We start from the raw sequence: 17,620 nt of genomic DNA, 5'->3' as shown, positions 1-17,620 counted from the left end.
TATTATTAATTATTTTTCATTTTCTTATTTTTCTATATATATATATATTTTTTTTTTATGCGGGGACCCAAAAATGGGTTACAACAATATGCATAACATCTAAATTATAGCGGATAACATTGGTCTTTCATTAAAAAAAACTCTCAAAATTTACTCTTTTTTTTTAATTTACGTGGGTGTCCGGGTCGGCTTGCGTGCACCAGGACTAATCTCACGGCCCACTGAACACCCTGCAAACCCAGTAGGCATATAAGACATCGCGGGAGTGACAGACGTGCACATGAAGACTCGAACCTAGGTACAGTGGAAGGAGCCCCTTCCACCGCTAGGCTAAGACCTTTGGTGCTCTCAAAATATACTTTTTTTTACTTAGTTATAGATCATATCAAAACCAAAAAACTTTTATTTACCAAAATAAAAACTAAATACAATATTTGTATAGCATGAAACTCTACCATGCACATCTTCACCCAATAATATTGGTATTGTGATATTCATTTTAGTTTTATCTTTCAAAAATTCTTTATGTTATTTCTGAATCGACAATAACTTGATAATAATATCTTGTGGTAATAAAAAAAAATAAAAAAAAGCTTTATAGCAAGATGATGAAGCCAAAAGATCTCATATCTACTTATAATTAATTTCTTAATTTTGTTTTTCGTAATATTATGCAGTGATAGTGAGAAAACTGGAATCGTCAACCTTGTCTCTCGCTATCTTAGGTAATTGTTGCAGATCGTTTGGAGAATCTTCTTGTTTCGAAGCTCAATGGAGCTTTGGGGAAAACAATGGGTTTATATGCAATTGAACTTAATTTATGCTGTTGTGTTACACAGGTCTGTCATTGGATGAGTTTTATCAAATCTCTGTGCAATTCAAGAGAAATGGAAAGCGAAGAGTGAAAGTGGCAAATTTTTCTTTTTTAAATACGATGGCAAAGTTATAATATTGAATGTAATAGCTATTTAGTTATTAATTAAAATATAATAACAAATTTATAAATTTTATTAACCAGATAAGATCAATGCTATATCATGAGTTAGACTAAATTATCTTCAATTAAAAAAAATATTAAAATATTAAGGCAATGCAAGCATTCCTGAATATATATATCATTGAATAAACTCGATTAATCTAAATAATACTGATAAAACAAATAGGAATTCATTAAAATTAAAATAAAATTGGAGGTAAAAAACAAATAAAAAGGACACATTTATATTTTAACAAGTAAAAAAAAGAAGAAAAGAAATATCTATTGGCACCCAATCACTTCTCCTCCATATAAGAGCAGCACATATAGATAAATAAAGGGATACGTTTCCAACACCACCTCACATGCCTTCTAGAAAGTGTGACTATCGCCTGCTTGATAGTTCGAACATTGTATATATCAATAATTTTTTTAAAATAATATTTATATTTATTAAAATATCAAATTACTCTAATTATCTTAGTCAAAAAATTAAATCACTCTAATTAACTTGTTAATAACTAAAGAAACTGCTTTGAAAATAAAAAAAAAAGCCTTAGATGCAATCATGATAAATCTTGTTTTTAAAAATAATATAAATGTTATACTATTGTTTTAAAATGTAAGAAGGTAGAATTTTCTTCTATCAACTTTTTAACCATTTTTCATTTGTAAGGGTTATATAGTTTTTTTACATTATGCTTTTAAGAAGTAAAAAGATTAAATTATCTCTCCCAAAAAGCCTTGTAGTAAATTTTACTTGCAAGGATAATACAGCCTTTATGATAAAAATATAAAATTGCCCGATCAACCTTTCAATTTTTTCTGTTTTTACAGGTAATACAATTTTTACACACAGTGTATTTAAAAGATAATAAGAACCAATTGTCTTCTATCAAATAACCTTTGTTGAAAAGATCACATTATTCCAGTAGCGAATTTTTTGTTGAAAGATAAAAATGGTAATTACACTTTTTCGTTGAATTCTCCATGCCAAACATTTTTTTATTTTATTTTAATTGGCTTAATTCTGCTTCATATTGAATAGGATTAGGCTGTTTGTTCTAAATAGCATACTGGTTTTTTGTGAATTTGAATGTGATGTGCTGAATTGGAACCAAATGTAGACCTGGATCGTGGGAAAGTGGATCACACCAAGGGAAAAAAGTTGGGTCCCAACAGGAACAGATTTCCATCAATTTGTTGTGCCCCCCAATTTTGTCCTTCAGAAGAGACTGCACTTGTGGTGATCTTGCAGCCATGAGACTACCTGACGATGTTCAAGGGCGTGGAAACTGCGAGGTAACAAGCTTCTTCAAGTATTTGATAGAGAATTAAATGCATCAACAGTTTCTGCTTCAACTTCATAGACTTCTCTAGCATATCATAACCTACCTGGATAAATTTTGCCCAAATGGGCCCCGACTCTCTAACCTACCTGGATAAATTTTGCCCAAATGCGCCCCGACTCTCATTACTGAATACTGATCATCTTCATAGACAAAAGATAATGGAGGCCCTACAATTCATAGACAAAAGATAATGGAGGCCCTACCTTGCTCAGGTTAGTTACGTGTTGTTTTTTGATTATTTAGTATTTTGGCGGATCTTGTAGCAGGGAAAGGTGGTGGAGTTCACCTGCTAGAATGTTGCTCTACAGTGTGTTTCAGAAAGAAAAATATACTCTCTCGGTGATTGAAGCTACTGGGTCTTGATTTGCTAATATATAGCTGACGATAATTTACAGAGTTTGATAGCTCAAATCCAAAGCTTACAAGCGAGTGACGTGTTGTGAGGAAAGAATATGATGGAATTACTGGAACAGTGCAAGCAAGTCTGGAGCCAAATGAAGGGGTTTAGATTCCAAGAGGTAACGTGAGTTTCCTGTCAAGAACATGATGGGCATGAGCCAAATGAATGGACAGCACATGAGCAGAGGACTCCCTTCACAGAAGCTGAAGCAGATTGGAGTCGAGGGTCTTTAAGCTGAAGAAAATTACTTATAAAGAGTCGCAATAATTGTTTTTGATTGCTTCAGCATTCAATTTAGCTGAGGCAAGTCAACAACTACACCGATCGATGACAATGGGTGCTAAATCAGTTTAACCGGTAATAAATTAAGTTGTTCGGAGATATACGAAAGCGTTGAGATCAGGGATACAAGGACACTTATGGGAGGGGATACAACGAACTTCCTATATTACAAACAAGACACAAACCATGGCAATCAATGACGAGTAGAAAAAGCTTTCTTGGACCTAGGCAGACTAATTCCTTGTGTCCTGAAGATTTAAAAAATGAGAAGGATAACTCTTATCATGTCTAAATAACTAAATAAAAAACAAGACGAATATTTATATATTTTATATATATATATATATATATATATATATATATATATACACGGGTTAATACATTTGTTGTTTAAACTAAGATATTGATTTTTTTAAAAATATATTATCCTATGATTGTATTATAATAATAAAAATATTACTATCTTATTTTTTCTCCCTAACTCTTCTATAAATGTGCATCCTTTTCTTCTATAGAAGACATATAATCTTATGTAATTTAACATTCTTTTGGGGCTTAATTAATTCCACTCCAATTTTCTATATATAAAATAAAATTAGTTCCACTCCAGTTTTATTTAATATAAAATAAAATTAATATATGTTTCTGTATATATTTTCAAAATATACATGAGTAATTTTCAAAATATTATATCAAATATTTTAAATGATGTATTTTGAAAAGGACGTTACAAGTTACTTTCTAATATTTTTTAAAATTAATGTGATAAAAAAATATAATTTTACTAAAACCTTAAAAAAAAAAAAAAAAAAAAAAAACAGTTCACAACTTACGCGAGTAATTCTTTAGTGCCAGGGGCATAAAAATAACAGACTGAATTAACTTAGTAATATTAAAAATACCAGATTTAATAGATATGTTTTTTATGAAAAAAATAGTTTGAACACGCCATTACCATGGACAAGTGATTTTCTTTTACTACTTTTTATATATAAATAAACAGATTACAATAACCATCTAAAAATTAGAATATTTATTATATCCAGAACATCTTTAATTACTATTTAGAATTTCATGACAACAGAAATAAAATAAAAGCAGCATCTTCTGCTCCATTCAGTAACATGCAGATCGAATTTTGGAAGTACCGATGACGATATATATCGCTTATGAATTGCAGCTTAAAACCACTTATGTGTTCCGCTCTCTAAATCCTTGGTTTCTTCATAACAAGGCATTCACATGGAGTTTTGTTTGGTGGAGTTTGAGACTGGTTTCAAGCCATGCTTTAATGCAGCATTCCAAACCACGTCGATTCTGTCAACATCAAGTGCCCCAACTTCATGGTGAGTCCAGCCTTCTAGCAGGTGAACCACACCACCTGCATGGCATGCGTGGACTACTCCTCTGTCCATGGTATACTGTTACATCATCCACCAAAATGCTAATTAATCAAACAGCAACACGTAACTAACCTCAGCAAGGTTGCTTGCTCATCATGACGACTGTGTTGGCTATAGCTAGGGTCTCCATTTTCTTTTTCCATGGAGATTATCAGTGTTATTCAGTAATTAGAGTCGGGGACTGTATGTGGGCACTGGGATATGATATGCTAGGAAAGTCTACGAAGTTGAAGCAGAAACTGTTGATGCATTTAATTCTCTATCAAATACTTGAAGAAGCTTGTTACCTCGCAGTTTCCACGCCCTTGAACATCGTCAGGTAGTCTCATGGCTGCAAGATCACCATAAGTGCAGTCTCTTCTGAAAGACAAAATGGGGGGCACAACAAATTGATGGAAATGTGTTCCTGTTGGAGCCCAACTTTGCTCCCTTGGTGTGATCCACTTTCCCACGATCCAGGTCTACAATTGGGTTCCAAATTCAGCACATCACATTCAAATTCACATAAATCCAGTTTGATATTAAGCAAACATCGCAACCCTCTTCATTATAAAGCAGAAACAAGCCTCCCCCTTTTCTTTTTCCTGAAACAAGCTTTAATATCATAAATAGTTTTTGGTCACAGTACCTTGCAACTACGAGCAGCCTGATACTTTGTCACTTGGACAAAATAACTTTGATATTCGAGTGGGGCCTCTTTCTGAATTTTTTCAAATCTTTCTGTTGATGAAGTCAGCATCTGCAGTATTTGTTTTTCTCCATCAAAACCAAAGATGTATACTTATATATAGCCATTAAAATTTGTAAATTATATATTGAAATAAGAAAATTTAATGAAGAAGATAGTGTGGGAACACTTACTAGAACTCTTACTCTCCTTCGGCAGAGGTAGAGGGCAATAGCTCTTCCAAGTTTGGAAGTTGCTCCTGTTAAAAACACTTCTTTCACATCCTTAGGGATTTCATTGAGAATAACTGCAGCAGTTAAGGTATTTCCATGGACAACTCGAACTCTAAGGTTTGGGTGCTTGTTCACAAACAGTGTACCACCTCCGTTCAGAGCTTCATTCTGCACACAGATTTTGGGGGAAACGTTGTTATTTTTAACTTGTAAAAATTTATGTTTTTATATTGTTTTGATGCGTCAGTATCTAAAGAAAGAAAGAAAACTGCAACCACCATGAATGACTAAATAAAGAGACTGGCAACATCAATTATTTTGATGAACCTTCATTCACTAATTTACGGCGGTGGCCTTTCCGAACACAAACCGCAACCAATATGACTGATTAATGGGTCCCGATGAACTCGAATCACTTAAGCATGTATAGTATTTTATGAGAACATGATTGATGGAGACTATTTGCTTCTGAATATGCATTTACCGGACTGCCAAAAGTTTAAAAAAAAAATAAAGTGAACCTACCTTTTCCAGCACGGATTTTTTTTTTTTTCAATTCAGAACATGGTTGATGTCTAGTCTTCCTTCAACGACCACAATCAGAAATCACCAGAAGTAATTTTTTTTCTTTTTTAATTTCCAAAACAAGTACGATATGGCAAGGACAAAATCTATTATTTTTTTATATATATTTATATATATATATATATATATTATCGTTAATTTAATTACCAACCTTGTTCAATGCAGCAAGGCTAATGACCTTGACCCCGAGCCTATCAGCCCTGAGAATGGCCTGTTCTATGTGCTTGTTGATACCCTCTTTAGCAAATGGCAAGAAATACTGCATAAAAAAATTTGCATAAGAAATTTCCTAGCAAGCTTCAACAATGGGTTATTGCAGAGAATGCAAAGCCAAAATTTGAAGCAAACCTGAAAGCCGAATCTAGGAACGCTCCATGTCTCATGCAACCTGCCTCTGAGATTATAGAACGAGACTAGGAAGGTCTTAGACCAGACCCACATCATAAGCAGAACAATAAATGCCGTAGGCCAGGAAACCAGCAAAAAGAGCCTTGTCTGGTAAGGCAATGAAGCAAACGATCGTATGACAAAAGGGGCATGCATTGAAGATGTTACATCCACAACATGTGCTAAGAAAACGAAATCAGGTACAGTTCTCCTGTCTTTTCCTGCATTACAGCAAATCATTTGTCAAATATCTTGACTTTTTAAGCTTCAACTCTGAAAACAAATGGTAAATGCAAAAATCACTACAAAAAAAAGATATTAGAATCATGAAGCATGTCAGAATGGCAAAAGGAGACGTTTTTAACTCTGCAACCTGCTTAACCAAGTGCCATCCCTAAAGAGTAGTTCTAGATTTCCATTATTGATTGTAACTCTGTGCATGTGCGATGCTCTACTGTCTACAGCATTTTGAGGTGCGCTATTAGAGCAATGGGTTCCATCAAATTTATGGAGCCACTTGATCGATGGTCCCCTATTGTCAATGTTCAATTTATTGTCATCATTGCTGCATGGATCTATTGTTGATTGACTAGCTTAAATCTTTTAGGCACAAAACTTGATATCACAGTCCCAATTATTGTATGATAGAGAAGTACTACTACTATTGTGTCTGGCTTGCCTGCATCTGAGCTCAATTTCTTGTGTAGTTCCCAAGACTTGTTATTAAGTGTCTTCCATATTGCATCAAAGAATGGCATGAAGAGGCAGAAATTGGTGCCCATGTCTGTATGGTGCAGGCTGTGGTATCTGTATCACCCACCAAAACAAATTTATCACTGCTAATTAGAATATTTTCAGAGGAAAAATGTTTATTGTTAAACTTTGAAATAAGAATATTTTCAAAGTTTAAGAATAAAATTAAATAAATGCAAAATTGAAACGGGATATATTTGATATTTGGGTTGGATTGTCTAATTGGAGATTGCAATTATTTCCTCACCAACCTCACCCTATTGGTACATAATATAGATGGAAGTAGGGCCTCTATAAATTAATCAAGAAAGCGAGCATATGGAATGGATTCTCCTCCACCATAGTACAGTGCTGTGAGAGCAAATGTTAGTGCTACTTTTTGTTTCTTAATTATATGAATTCCAAAGATTACTACTTACGTTGGAGTGTAGAGAAGATATCTAAGAAAGGGAAGGGTCTCAAACAATTGATAAGGAACAACCTCCACATTGCTATGCCCCAAGCATCTAAGAAAATCAAACGCCAAGGGATACCCATAAATCATGCTTCTTGATCCGTATCCCATCATATGAGATCCAATTATTGGAATTCCAATGACTGTGGATAGAGCCAGATGCTCCAGAAAAGTTGCATCTGCACCTGAATTACCAAAAATGAAATATCTTGATCATAAAATGAAGTTACGATTCTGTCAAAATCTGTGACATATCATACTGATTCTTTTTTCCTACCTGTATAAGGATGTAACACTGGAGAAGAATGGTGGGTTGAATGGTACTGGGTGAAGAGATAACCTTTATGAAAGCATCTGTGAACCCAATAGTACAGGGGCTCTGAAATTCCCACATGGAGTGTCAAAATGGCAATAAAACCTTTTGTGTTCCATAGAGGAACATTACCAATAAATGGTGGGTAGATGTAACATGAAATGGATGCAATGAGAGCTTGAAGAAGTATGAAATTATCCCTGTAAAAATAACCAGCAAAAATAAAAGCAGCTATAATTATGAATTGTGACAAATCTTAAATTTTAATTAAAAACACAGATGAGATCGTGTCAGGAGAAGCTTGTACCAATCCCACTCTTTGTCTATCTGCTTGAAATCATAGCCTTGTCGATTAATCCGGCGAGTACGTGTTAGGAAAAGCATGTTGACAAAACTGTTCCACAGTTGATGAAGAAAAGCTCTAGCAATACATATAATCAAAATATGGAGACACCAATCATCCTTGAAAGAACCCTCTTGAGTCCTTGTATACAAGACTTTACCAAGAAGAGGTCCGTATAGCAGATACTTCACACAAAATACACGAGAGAGAGAGAGCATAAGCATAACAACAAACTAAACAATGAAGAAAAACATACATTGATAATACTTCATTAAATTTCTGAGCAAAAGGAATTCTTGATCAAGGACATGTGAAAGTTCCTATACCTTATAAATGCCCAGGTTCTCCCAAGGCCAAGCTGACAAAGGCCCTGCCATTTTTTTGCAGTGAAGCACCTGATCTTTACCGGTTTTCTTCAATTTTTTTCTTGAGTTTTTACTGGAGTATACGTCTCAATTTTGCTCCTGTAAGCAGCTTTATCTTGTTGGGTAAAAGGATTATTCCCTGGTTATGGCTCAAAGTGGTTAGCTACACCACAAATGAAGCGAAAAAACATGAACGCAAGCTCCAGATGGAGCAACCCTTAGAGGGTAAGACTTAAGAGGGAGAGAGAGAGATTGAAGGAAGAGAGTATGAAGTTTAGTCTCTCTCTCTGCTTTCTTCTCTAAGACTCGACATAACACTGTATATCTATTACTTGTAACTGCGATATCTGTGTGGAGGCACCCACTTACATATAGCTTGAAGGAGGACCAAAAATACAGTTGGAAGCTCTTAATCAATCTTTATTTAGTAGCTTACCCTTCCATGTTTTTGTCTCATTTCCACTTCTCCCTTGTCATTAGGAACACAGCTGGAGTGATGGCCTCCTGCTCCTAGAAATTAATGACTCTTTGGTTGGGCAGTTGGAGAATTCAGCTCACGGTTTGTGCCCAATTGGTAATTAACTCAAAATACGTGTTTGTTTTTTACATTCTATTATAGATTTTTTTAATTTAAAATTAATTTTTTTATTTTTAAAAATTATTTTCATGTATTAATGTTAAAAATAAATTTTAAAAATTAATTAATATATTTATAAATAAATAAAAACATTCTAAAAAACAACCACTATTATAATACCAAATAAATTCATAAGAGATAAACATGTTTTATAATGGAAATGGAAATAATAAATAACTTTTGTCTTGATTTTAAGAATATTTTTTAGCTATTTTTTTGTTTTATCTTTCTAGCAAGGAAGGTTAAAGAAAATAAAAGATAGGGATAACAATAAATGAATTCTTAAATATAAATATCTCTTTAAAAATTTTATAATTTTAATCTTTATGTTTACATCCTATTTAGACTAATAATTTCAACCTAATTTTTACTATTAAATTTGGAAAACTAAAAGATATAAAAGTAGATAATCATAAAAAACATGAAAAACATTTCTTCAATATTTAACATATAATTAAAAGACATCAATATTTTATTGTGGATTATTCACGGTATAATACATAATAAAACAATTAATTTATCCTTCAAAGATATAAAAAAATAGAGTACAAAATGAAGTGGAATAATATTTTTATTTATTTTGTTATACAGAATAATTATGCCCATGACTTCAGGAAAAAAAAAGACTTATGTCTAAGAGGCTTTTTTATTTTTTTATTTTTTATCACATTGTATTGGCTAAATAGCCCTTTAGGTCAAAAAACTTTTCTAAGGGCAAGGGGTATTTTCTATTCTTAAAACCTAGTTTTTGTTTTTGCAATTATCATGTGGGATGATGGGTCTTTTAGTCTTTTAGTCTTTGTAACATGTTTATATAATTTAATTATTGAATAATCCTTGGAATTAACTTTTTCTTACTTAAGGTTAAGAGGTATTTTTGATTTTTTAATCTTTATTTTTTTTTTAATTATCACATAGGGTCAGAGGTGTAATATCTCACATCGATAGATAATGATTTGGTAGTAGACCTTATTACTAATGTTAGTTGCTAACATATCAGACGTGTTTTGGAGCCATGCATAGTCACCAAGAACAAATCCATGAAGTCCAAGAGCCAAAGCAAACAATATCTGGCAGGTTGGGTCAAACTGTTATATTTGATATCAAAGCCGATCTCACAAGTTATTCGATTGTGTCGATGGGGTTGTCGAGCTTCTTAAGGGATATGGATTATAATATCTCACATCGGCGGGTGAAGATTTGGTAGCTAACCTTATTAATAGTGCTGGCTGTTAACTTGTTATATGTGTTTTAAGGTAATGTGTGGTTGCCAAGAACAAATCCGTAAGGCCTGTAGGCTAAAACGGATAATATCTAGGAAGTTAGACCAAGTTGTTACAAGGGGTGTTCTGGTTTTTTTGTAATTCAAAAAAGAGTGGTTAGGACGGGCAGAGGACACTCCGACAAGTGGAAGGTGCTTGCCCCTTTTAAGCGACGCATAAGGCACCTCTCAGTAGTCGTTTGTAGTCTTTAATGACGGCATCCAAAGTGTCATGTCGCACTCCATATGATGGCCCGACATGTGTCAGCATCAGTTGCATGGTGGAGCTCATGTGAAAATTTTCTTCCCCTCCTTTATCCTTACCTCAAAAGATGTGCCAGCCTTGCAAAGTTGCAAAACATTCCTCAATTTTTTAATTGTATCAAATCGGATTTATTTGTTGTTCAATTTTATCCCTTGATATTTGAGTTTTTTATGTTTTTTTGTTAAATTTAATTCTAATTCTTTTGATTTCTTTTTATTTTACTTCTAATATCTTTCTAGTCAAAATTTATTTTTTGATTTAATCCATTATCATTTAATTTTAATTCTTTTTTATATAAAATTTTATCATCATTTTTTGAATTGTAATTCCTTTTATTTTCATTTCTCTTCTTAATTAATTTATTTGACAATTTAATCATTCATTGTTTAATTTCATTAGATTTTCATTTCATATTTGGTGTTTATTTTTTTATTATACTCTTAAAACCCGACTCGAGATTCGACCCCCGTCATGTCCTAAGTCACGGGTTGTGTTGGGTGATTAGGGTTACCAAGGTCAATCGGGTTTTTTATTATGCATGAAGTAAAAATGATATTATTTTGATAATAAAAAATAATGGCAAGAAAAAAAATCAATAAGTGTTAACAAGATTTTTTCCTATCTAATCGCTTGATTTTTTATTCAGCTAAAAAGTGACAATTGTATTATTTTGATAAAAAAAAAATAATGTAGAAAAAAATTCAATTATGATCATCTTTCTTTTAATTGTTCTTTATTTGTTTTCATCCCTTTTCATTTAATTTTGTTTTGTTATTATATCAAATATGGTATTTATTCTCTTGATTATTGGTTTTTTATCATTTTCTTGGTTTTTTCTTTCTTTCAATTTTGTCCTTCAACATTTTTTTTTTTCAAATTTAGCCCTTATTTTTATAATTACTCTTTTTTATCCTTTTCTTAATTATTATTTTTTAAATTTTATCCCTCAACATTTTATTTTATTTTTTAATTCAATTTTGGTTGTAATTGCTCTTTTTTTATCATTTTTTTATTTTTTATTATATTTTTCAATAAAGTCCCTCATCATTTTATTTTATTATTTTTTATATCAATTTGGTCTTTATTATTTTAATTATTATTTTTTTTATCTTGAAGAATTTTGCTCATAATTTATTTTGGTCTCTCATATAGTTATCTAGATTTCATGATTAAAATTATTAATTTTAAAGATTAAAAAATCTAACCCGCTCTGTGGTATAGCAGGGGTAAAAAGAAAAAAAATCTAGTTTCTATTGAATTGAATCCAATATACAACTTCAACAACTAATAAGTATTGCAATTGTTTCTTCGATATTCTTGTTAAATTGAATCCAGAACAAAAGTTCAATGCTAACAAAGAAGTTTTGTATTTTATGTTCCAAAAATAATTCCTACTTGGAAAAATTCAACATCAATCCATTTTCTTCATTTTCAACTCCATGCTTTCTAATATGAAGAGTAATATAGCTAATTAAATGAAAGAAGTCCTTTAAAGCAATAAAGTAAATGGGAGTTTCTAATTTCATGATACTTTTAACATTCAACATTTCAATACTAAATTTCTGAAAATCATAGAACATCAAATAAATTCTTTAGATCTAAAGATAAACATTTTGCTCTTTTCTTTAATTTTTTTCAGTAGGCAATATAACAGTTACATATTTATCATTCACTTTTTAACATGTAATAATGAATAGAGCAATTATCATTTAAGTTAGTTAAGAAGAATTAATGAACATTATAAATAAAAATAAAAATAATTATTTTTGTTTATTGCTCGAGACAATGCAAGTTTGATGATAATGGATATAAAAGGTTAAACATATTTTTCAATATTTTGTTTATTCTAGTCTTCTCCATCAACCAAATATAGTACATAAACATTATATTTTATTCTATCTCTTTTCTCTTAAACATCTCATACTCCTCTTACTTGAGATGCCAACCAATTGTTACCTTTAGATTCCTTCAATCCTCGTACGTTAATCATAGAGTGTAATTAAATCTGACATCATAGACTTAATCATCTTCATTATAGAGTTGTTTATCACATAATTCAGCAGTATAATTTACCTTATAAGTAAGTCTTTCTTTTAGGAAATCAAGTAGACTGTGTTTAGGTTCTATTGAAAAAGTTAGCTTGTACACCTCTAAATTTTATTTTTAATAATGTTTTAAAGATTTTCTTTAATAGATCTTATTGATGATCACAAGTTCTATGTGGTTTTTTCTAGAGTTCCATTCTAGTATTGATGATTTTCTTGTGATATTGTCATGTATTTAATTAATCGAATGATTACCTTGTTGGGAAAAAAAAATAGACATGCTTATCGGATTTGTTGCTTAGTTTAAGTGCATTAACTCTAAGTAGTAGATTGTTGAATCTTGAGGGGCAATTCATATTTAACAAAAAAAAAATATCTTAATGACAAAGGGTACAGCTTTTGTTGTAGTATCGTTTAATTTGCATTTTAATAAGGTAGTGTGATTTAATTTTTTCATATGTTAATTTTTTTATATGCTTTTATTGGTATGCTAGTTTAACTAAGAAAGATGTTGCTTTTTATGCATTGTTATTTTGTTCTTTGTAGTTCATAATTTATTGTTTGATCTAATATATAGATTTAATAATTAATGAGCTTCAATTTAAATAAATTTATTTCTTAAACAATAAATTAAAATTTATCAACAATCTTAATAAAAAATTTAATGTTTAATTATTTTTAATTATTTTTTAATTAATAATTTATAAAGGATTTAATTCAAATTAATTTTATTTGAGCATTTTATTATTATTTTTTATTAATCAAATAATTATGCACATGTTGCTTTATTATTTTAATTTAATTTAAAAATATTTATTAGTTACATGTTATTATAAAACCTTATTATTGTGTCATGCTATTTCTTCATCTAAAAAGGAATGACAGAAGCAAAAATATTTTTAATAATTTACCCGAAAGTAGTCAATCATCCTATTTAGCTTTTAGTTTGGAAATATTAGTTTGGTAATTAAATGTTGCTCTAACAAGCATTGCTTTGATAGGGATATTTTACCTTTATAATTATGATGCGCGTTAAAAAACCTAATATCGTTACTTTTACATAAGGTGATGTAGAGAGGATTTTAGGATTTTACATCATCTTAACTAAAGTCATTGCTTCTACATTAGGTGATGTTGAGAGGATGAAGGTTACTCCAATAAACTTTTTAGATTTCTCAACATACATCACATCACATAAAATGTTGTCTATTTCACTATCTTAAACTTGACAAAAGCATTTATAGAAGATGTGTGAAAGCTATTAAAAAAATAATATGACATCATTATATTGAAAGTTGTTGCATGTAAACATTTGATATGCAAGAACTATAATTTGAATTGGTTATATAATACACTCTATAATGTGAATAATTTCTTTGATATGCTAAAAAATAATTGAAATTCTCATATTAAAATTACAAGGATTAGAATGTTAGTTTGACCAACTTCATATTCAACAAATTTCTTGAATTTAAAATTATTAATTCAAGAAAATTTATGAGTCAAGTTAATGATTTTTAACTTATCTAAGAAGATATATTTGCTGAATGATGATTTTGAGTAAATTTTTGAAGTAACTACTATTATTTAGAAGTTGTCATCATTTTAAAAAGAGTTTAAAAATTGATTTAAGTATAAAAATAGAAGATGAGAGTTGAAAATCTTACTCTTAGATTTAAGATAAAAGAGGATAATAAATTATTCAAAAAGAGAAGCTCACTCTCAATTACCCTAAGGCAAATATGGTTAACAAATGGCGAAATCCTAGAAAAAATAACCAAAAGGATAAACTTATGATGATAATGATGATGATGATGATGCTAAATAACCAAAAGGATAAACTTATGATGATGATGATGCCTATTTTTCTTAATTTCTTGAGTCTTATGATATGGATAAACTTATGATGATAATAATGATGTCTATTCTTCTTAATTTCTTGAGTCTTATGATATGGATAAACTTATGATGATAATAATGATGTCTATTCTTCTTAATTTCTTGAGTCTTATGATATGGATAAACTTATGATAATAATGACGATGTCTATTCTTCTTAATTTCTTAAGTCTTATGATATGTAGCATGATAGTTTAAGATATGTAAATTATAATTATATACATAGATTAATTAATCTTGAATTATTACTAATTATGATAGATTAAAAAAATCATAATTGTGAAGTTCGTGTAAAATAAAAAATCATAAGAATTTCTTAATCAATTGAAAAAGTTATGAATCTTTAATTCACTTATATAATAGTGATTTAAAATTTCTAAGATCTAGAGGTAAAAATTGTTTTATATTATTTTTATGGATGGTTGCATGAGATATTGTTATATCTATTTGCCAAAAAACAAAGATGAGATTCTTAAAATATTTAAACATTGAAAAAATAAATTTGAAAATTAATTTAATAAAAGGATAAAGATAATAACAAGAGATTGAAATGGAGAATATGAGGTATCTTTTAATGAATTTTATTCTAAAAATGATATTATTCACCAAACTATCATTTCTTATTAAGCTTAACAAAATAATATTTCTGAACATAAAAACTAAACTTTAAAAAAATAATGAATACTACATTGATAAGTTTTGAAGCATCTCAAAACTTATGAGATGCAATTTTAAGTGCTAATTATATATTTAACAAAGCACTTCATCAAAAAATAATGAAAAAAACATTATATAGTTATAAAAAGAGAGATGTCATTCCTATATATATTTTAAAATGTATGGATATCTGTAAAAGTAACAATACTTAATCTTAAAAAGATCAAGATAAGATGTAAAATAATGGATTGTATATTCATTAGATATGCTTATAATAGTAATGCATATCAGTTTCTTCCAGCTAATAAATTTGCTCATTTAAAATGATGAATCATGTAAACTTAAGTGGTCACCATTAGTTAGAAAATGATGAAATTAAGTTGATAAAAAGTACGAGGGAGAAAACAAAAGAAAAGTTTTTTGTCTTGATTTTCTAACATATTATAAAATAAACCTTGAAGTTGTTATGAGGCAATGTTATGTCCTAAAGCTTTTTATTAGAAAGAGGTAATAAATAACAACATTGAGTCCATCACGCAAAACCATATATAAAAACAAATGGATCTTCCACCTAACAATAAACTATTAGATCATAAATTAATCTTTAAAAAAAAATGAAAGATGGATGAGTAATTAATAAATATAAAGTATAACCTAGTGTCAAACAATTCAAACAATAATTTGGTATATATTATTTTGACACATTCTTGATTATATCAAGAATAACTTTCATATAATGGTCAATAATCATCACAACTATTAAGATGTTTAAAATATATTAAATGAATGTAAAAAAAAAAAAACTTTCTAAATAATGAACTTAATAAAGAGATATACATAAAATAAACCAAGAGGATTGTAATTGAAAGGAAGGAAAAGAAATACTATAAGCTTATCAAGTTATGATATGGTTTGAAACAAGCTCTTACACAATATCATAAAAAGTTTGGTAATTTTATATTGTAAAATGAGTTTAAAATCAATGAGATTAATAAATGTGTTTATATAAAAAGCACATATAAAAGTTATGTCATCATATATCTCTATATATATAATATGTTAATTTTGAGCAATAATGAATAAATAATCAAGATTATTAAGAAAATATTGATTAATAAATTTGATATGAAAGGCTTTAGTATTTGAAATACCATACTATGAATAAAAAAATTTAGAACATTGTTCTTTTTTCATTATACTGAGAAGATTCTCAATAAATTATCTAAAAATTACAATAGCACTTTCAAGATAGATACTTAATGTAAGTTTACATCTATCCAAAAACAAAAATAATAGGATGCACTAATTAGAATATTCCTAAATAATTAAAAGTTTAATATATATTATGAATGAAACAAGACTAAATATTGTATACTTGTATTGCAAGTTGAGTAGATTCATCAATAATTTGGATGCAGGTTATTGGAAAATAATAAATAAGATACTAAAATATTTGAGACATATCTTATACTATGAGCTACACTAAACTTGGTATCGAATGGTATTATAATATAATAATATGAATTGAATATTTGATATTAGTGAATGTAGTAAAATTATAGTACGACTAGGCAAGTTTAAAGAGTTAATATACAGCATGCTTTTATATTTGTCGCACGTGTGCGGCGTCGCGGCGATCATCCACCATCCATGCTAACGATGGGATGTGGTGTATTTTTAGCAAGTTATGAAGAGACAAGGAATTCTTGTCTCTTATCAGTGAAAACATTGAATGGGAGTCGCCACCTAGTATTCTGGTAACTAGGAACCCTAACTGGTCTTTAGAGATCGGGTACGGAGACCGGTTGCGTAAAGGGAAGGTATTAGCACCCCGACTACGCCCTACCTAAGGTAGGCTGCATTGTTTTGTCTGATAAAATATGAAATCATGTTGTGGTCTCTAATTATATGTGTATCTAAAACCAAAGAAACTTTTAAAATCAAGAATACGTGTTACGTATAACCTCATAATCCCTGATACTAAACAAAACAAAAAACTTTCTTGTTCATACTAAACAAAACAAAAAAATTTCTTGTTCTTTTTGATATTCTGGCCAATATTCCCTTGACTTTAATAAACTGGTTATTAAAGCCAAAATGCATGCTAAAATATTGTTTTTGATGTATGAAAAATACAATATGATTTTTTTTTGTGTAGCTTTGAGACACTTGGCCGTATGCACAAAAAAAAAAAAAAGCAAAAAAGGCATAAATAATAAAAAGAAGAAAAATAGAAAAATAGAAAAAAAAATTAATTTTTTTTAAATGGGTCGGACTCGGCCCAGATCAGTGGGTTGGGCCGGACCCGGCCCAAAACCAAATGGGTTGGTTACTGTACAAACAG

General features: G+C 29.9%; 1 protein-coding gene across 1 annotated transcript; it reads right to left on the bottom strand.

Annotated features, from left to right (window-relative positions):
• Positions 1–4,001: 4,001 nt before the first annotated feature.
• Positions 4,002–8,861, bottom strand: CER3 (Fatty acid hydroxylase superfamily). Its single transcript, XM_011019802.1, has 11 exons — positions 8,475–8,861; positions 8,113–8,333; positions 7,770–8,005; positions 7,458–7,677; positions 6,965–7,092; positions 6,247–6,506; positions 6,050–6,157; positions 5,275–5,481; positions 5,042–5,152; positions 4,701–4,874; positions 4,002–4,431 (listed from the first exon to the last, which is right to left on the bottom strand). Exons 1-11 carry the CDS (start codon positions 8,523–8,525, stop codon positions 4,249–4,251), a joined length of 1,899 nt encoding a protein of 632 aa, XP_011018104.1. The 5' UTR covers positions 8,526–8,861; the 3' UTR covers positions 4,002–4,248.
• Positions 8,862–17,620: the final 8,759 nt, after the last annotated feature.

Source organism: Populus euphratica, unplaced genomic scaffold, assembly GCF_000495115.2.
Source record: "Populus euphratica unplaced genomic scaffold, PopEup_1.0 scaffold31.1, whole genome shotgun sequence".
NCBI lineage: Eukaryota > Viridiplantae > Streptophyta > Magnoliopsida > Malpighiales > Salicaceae > Populus > Populus euphratica.
Note: the sequence above shows the minus strand (reverse complement) of the source record. Positions and strands in the feature narration are given on the sequence as shown.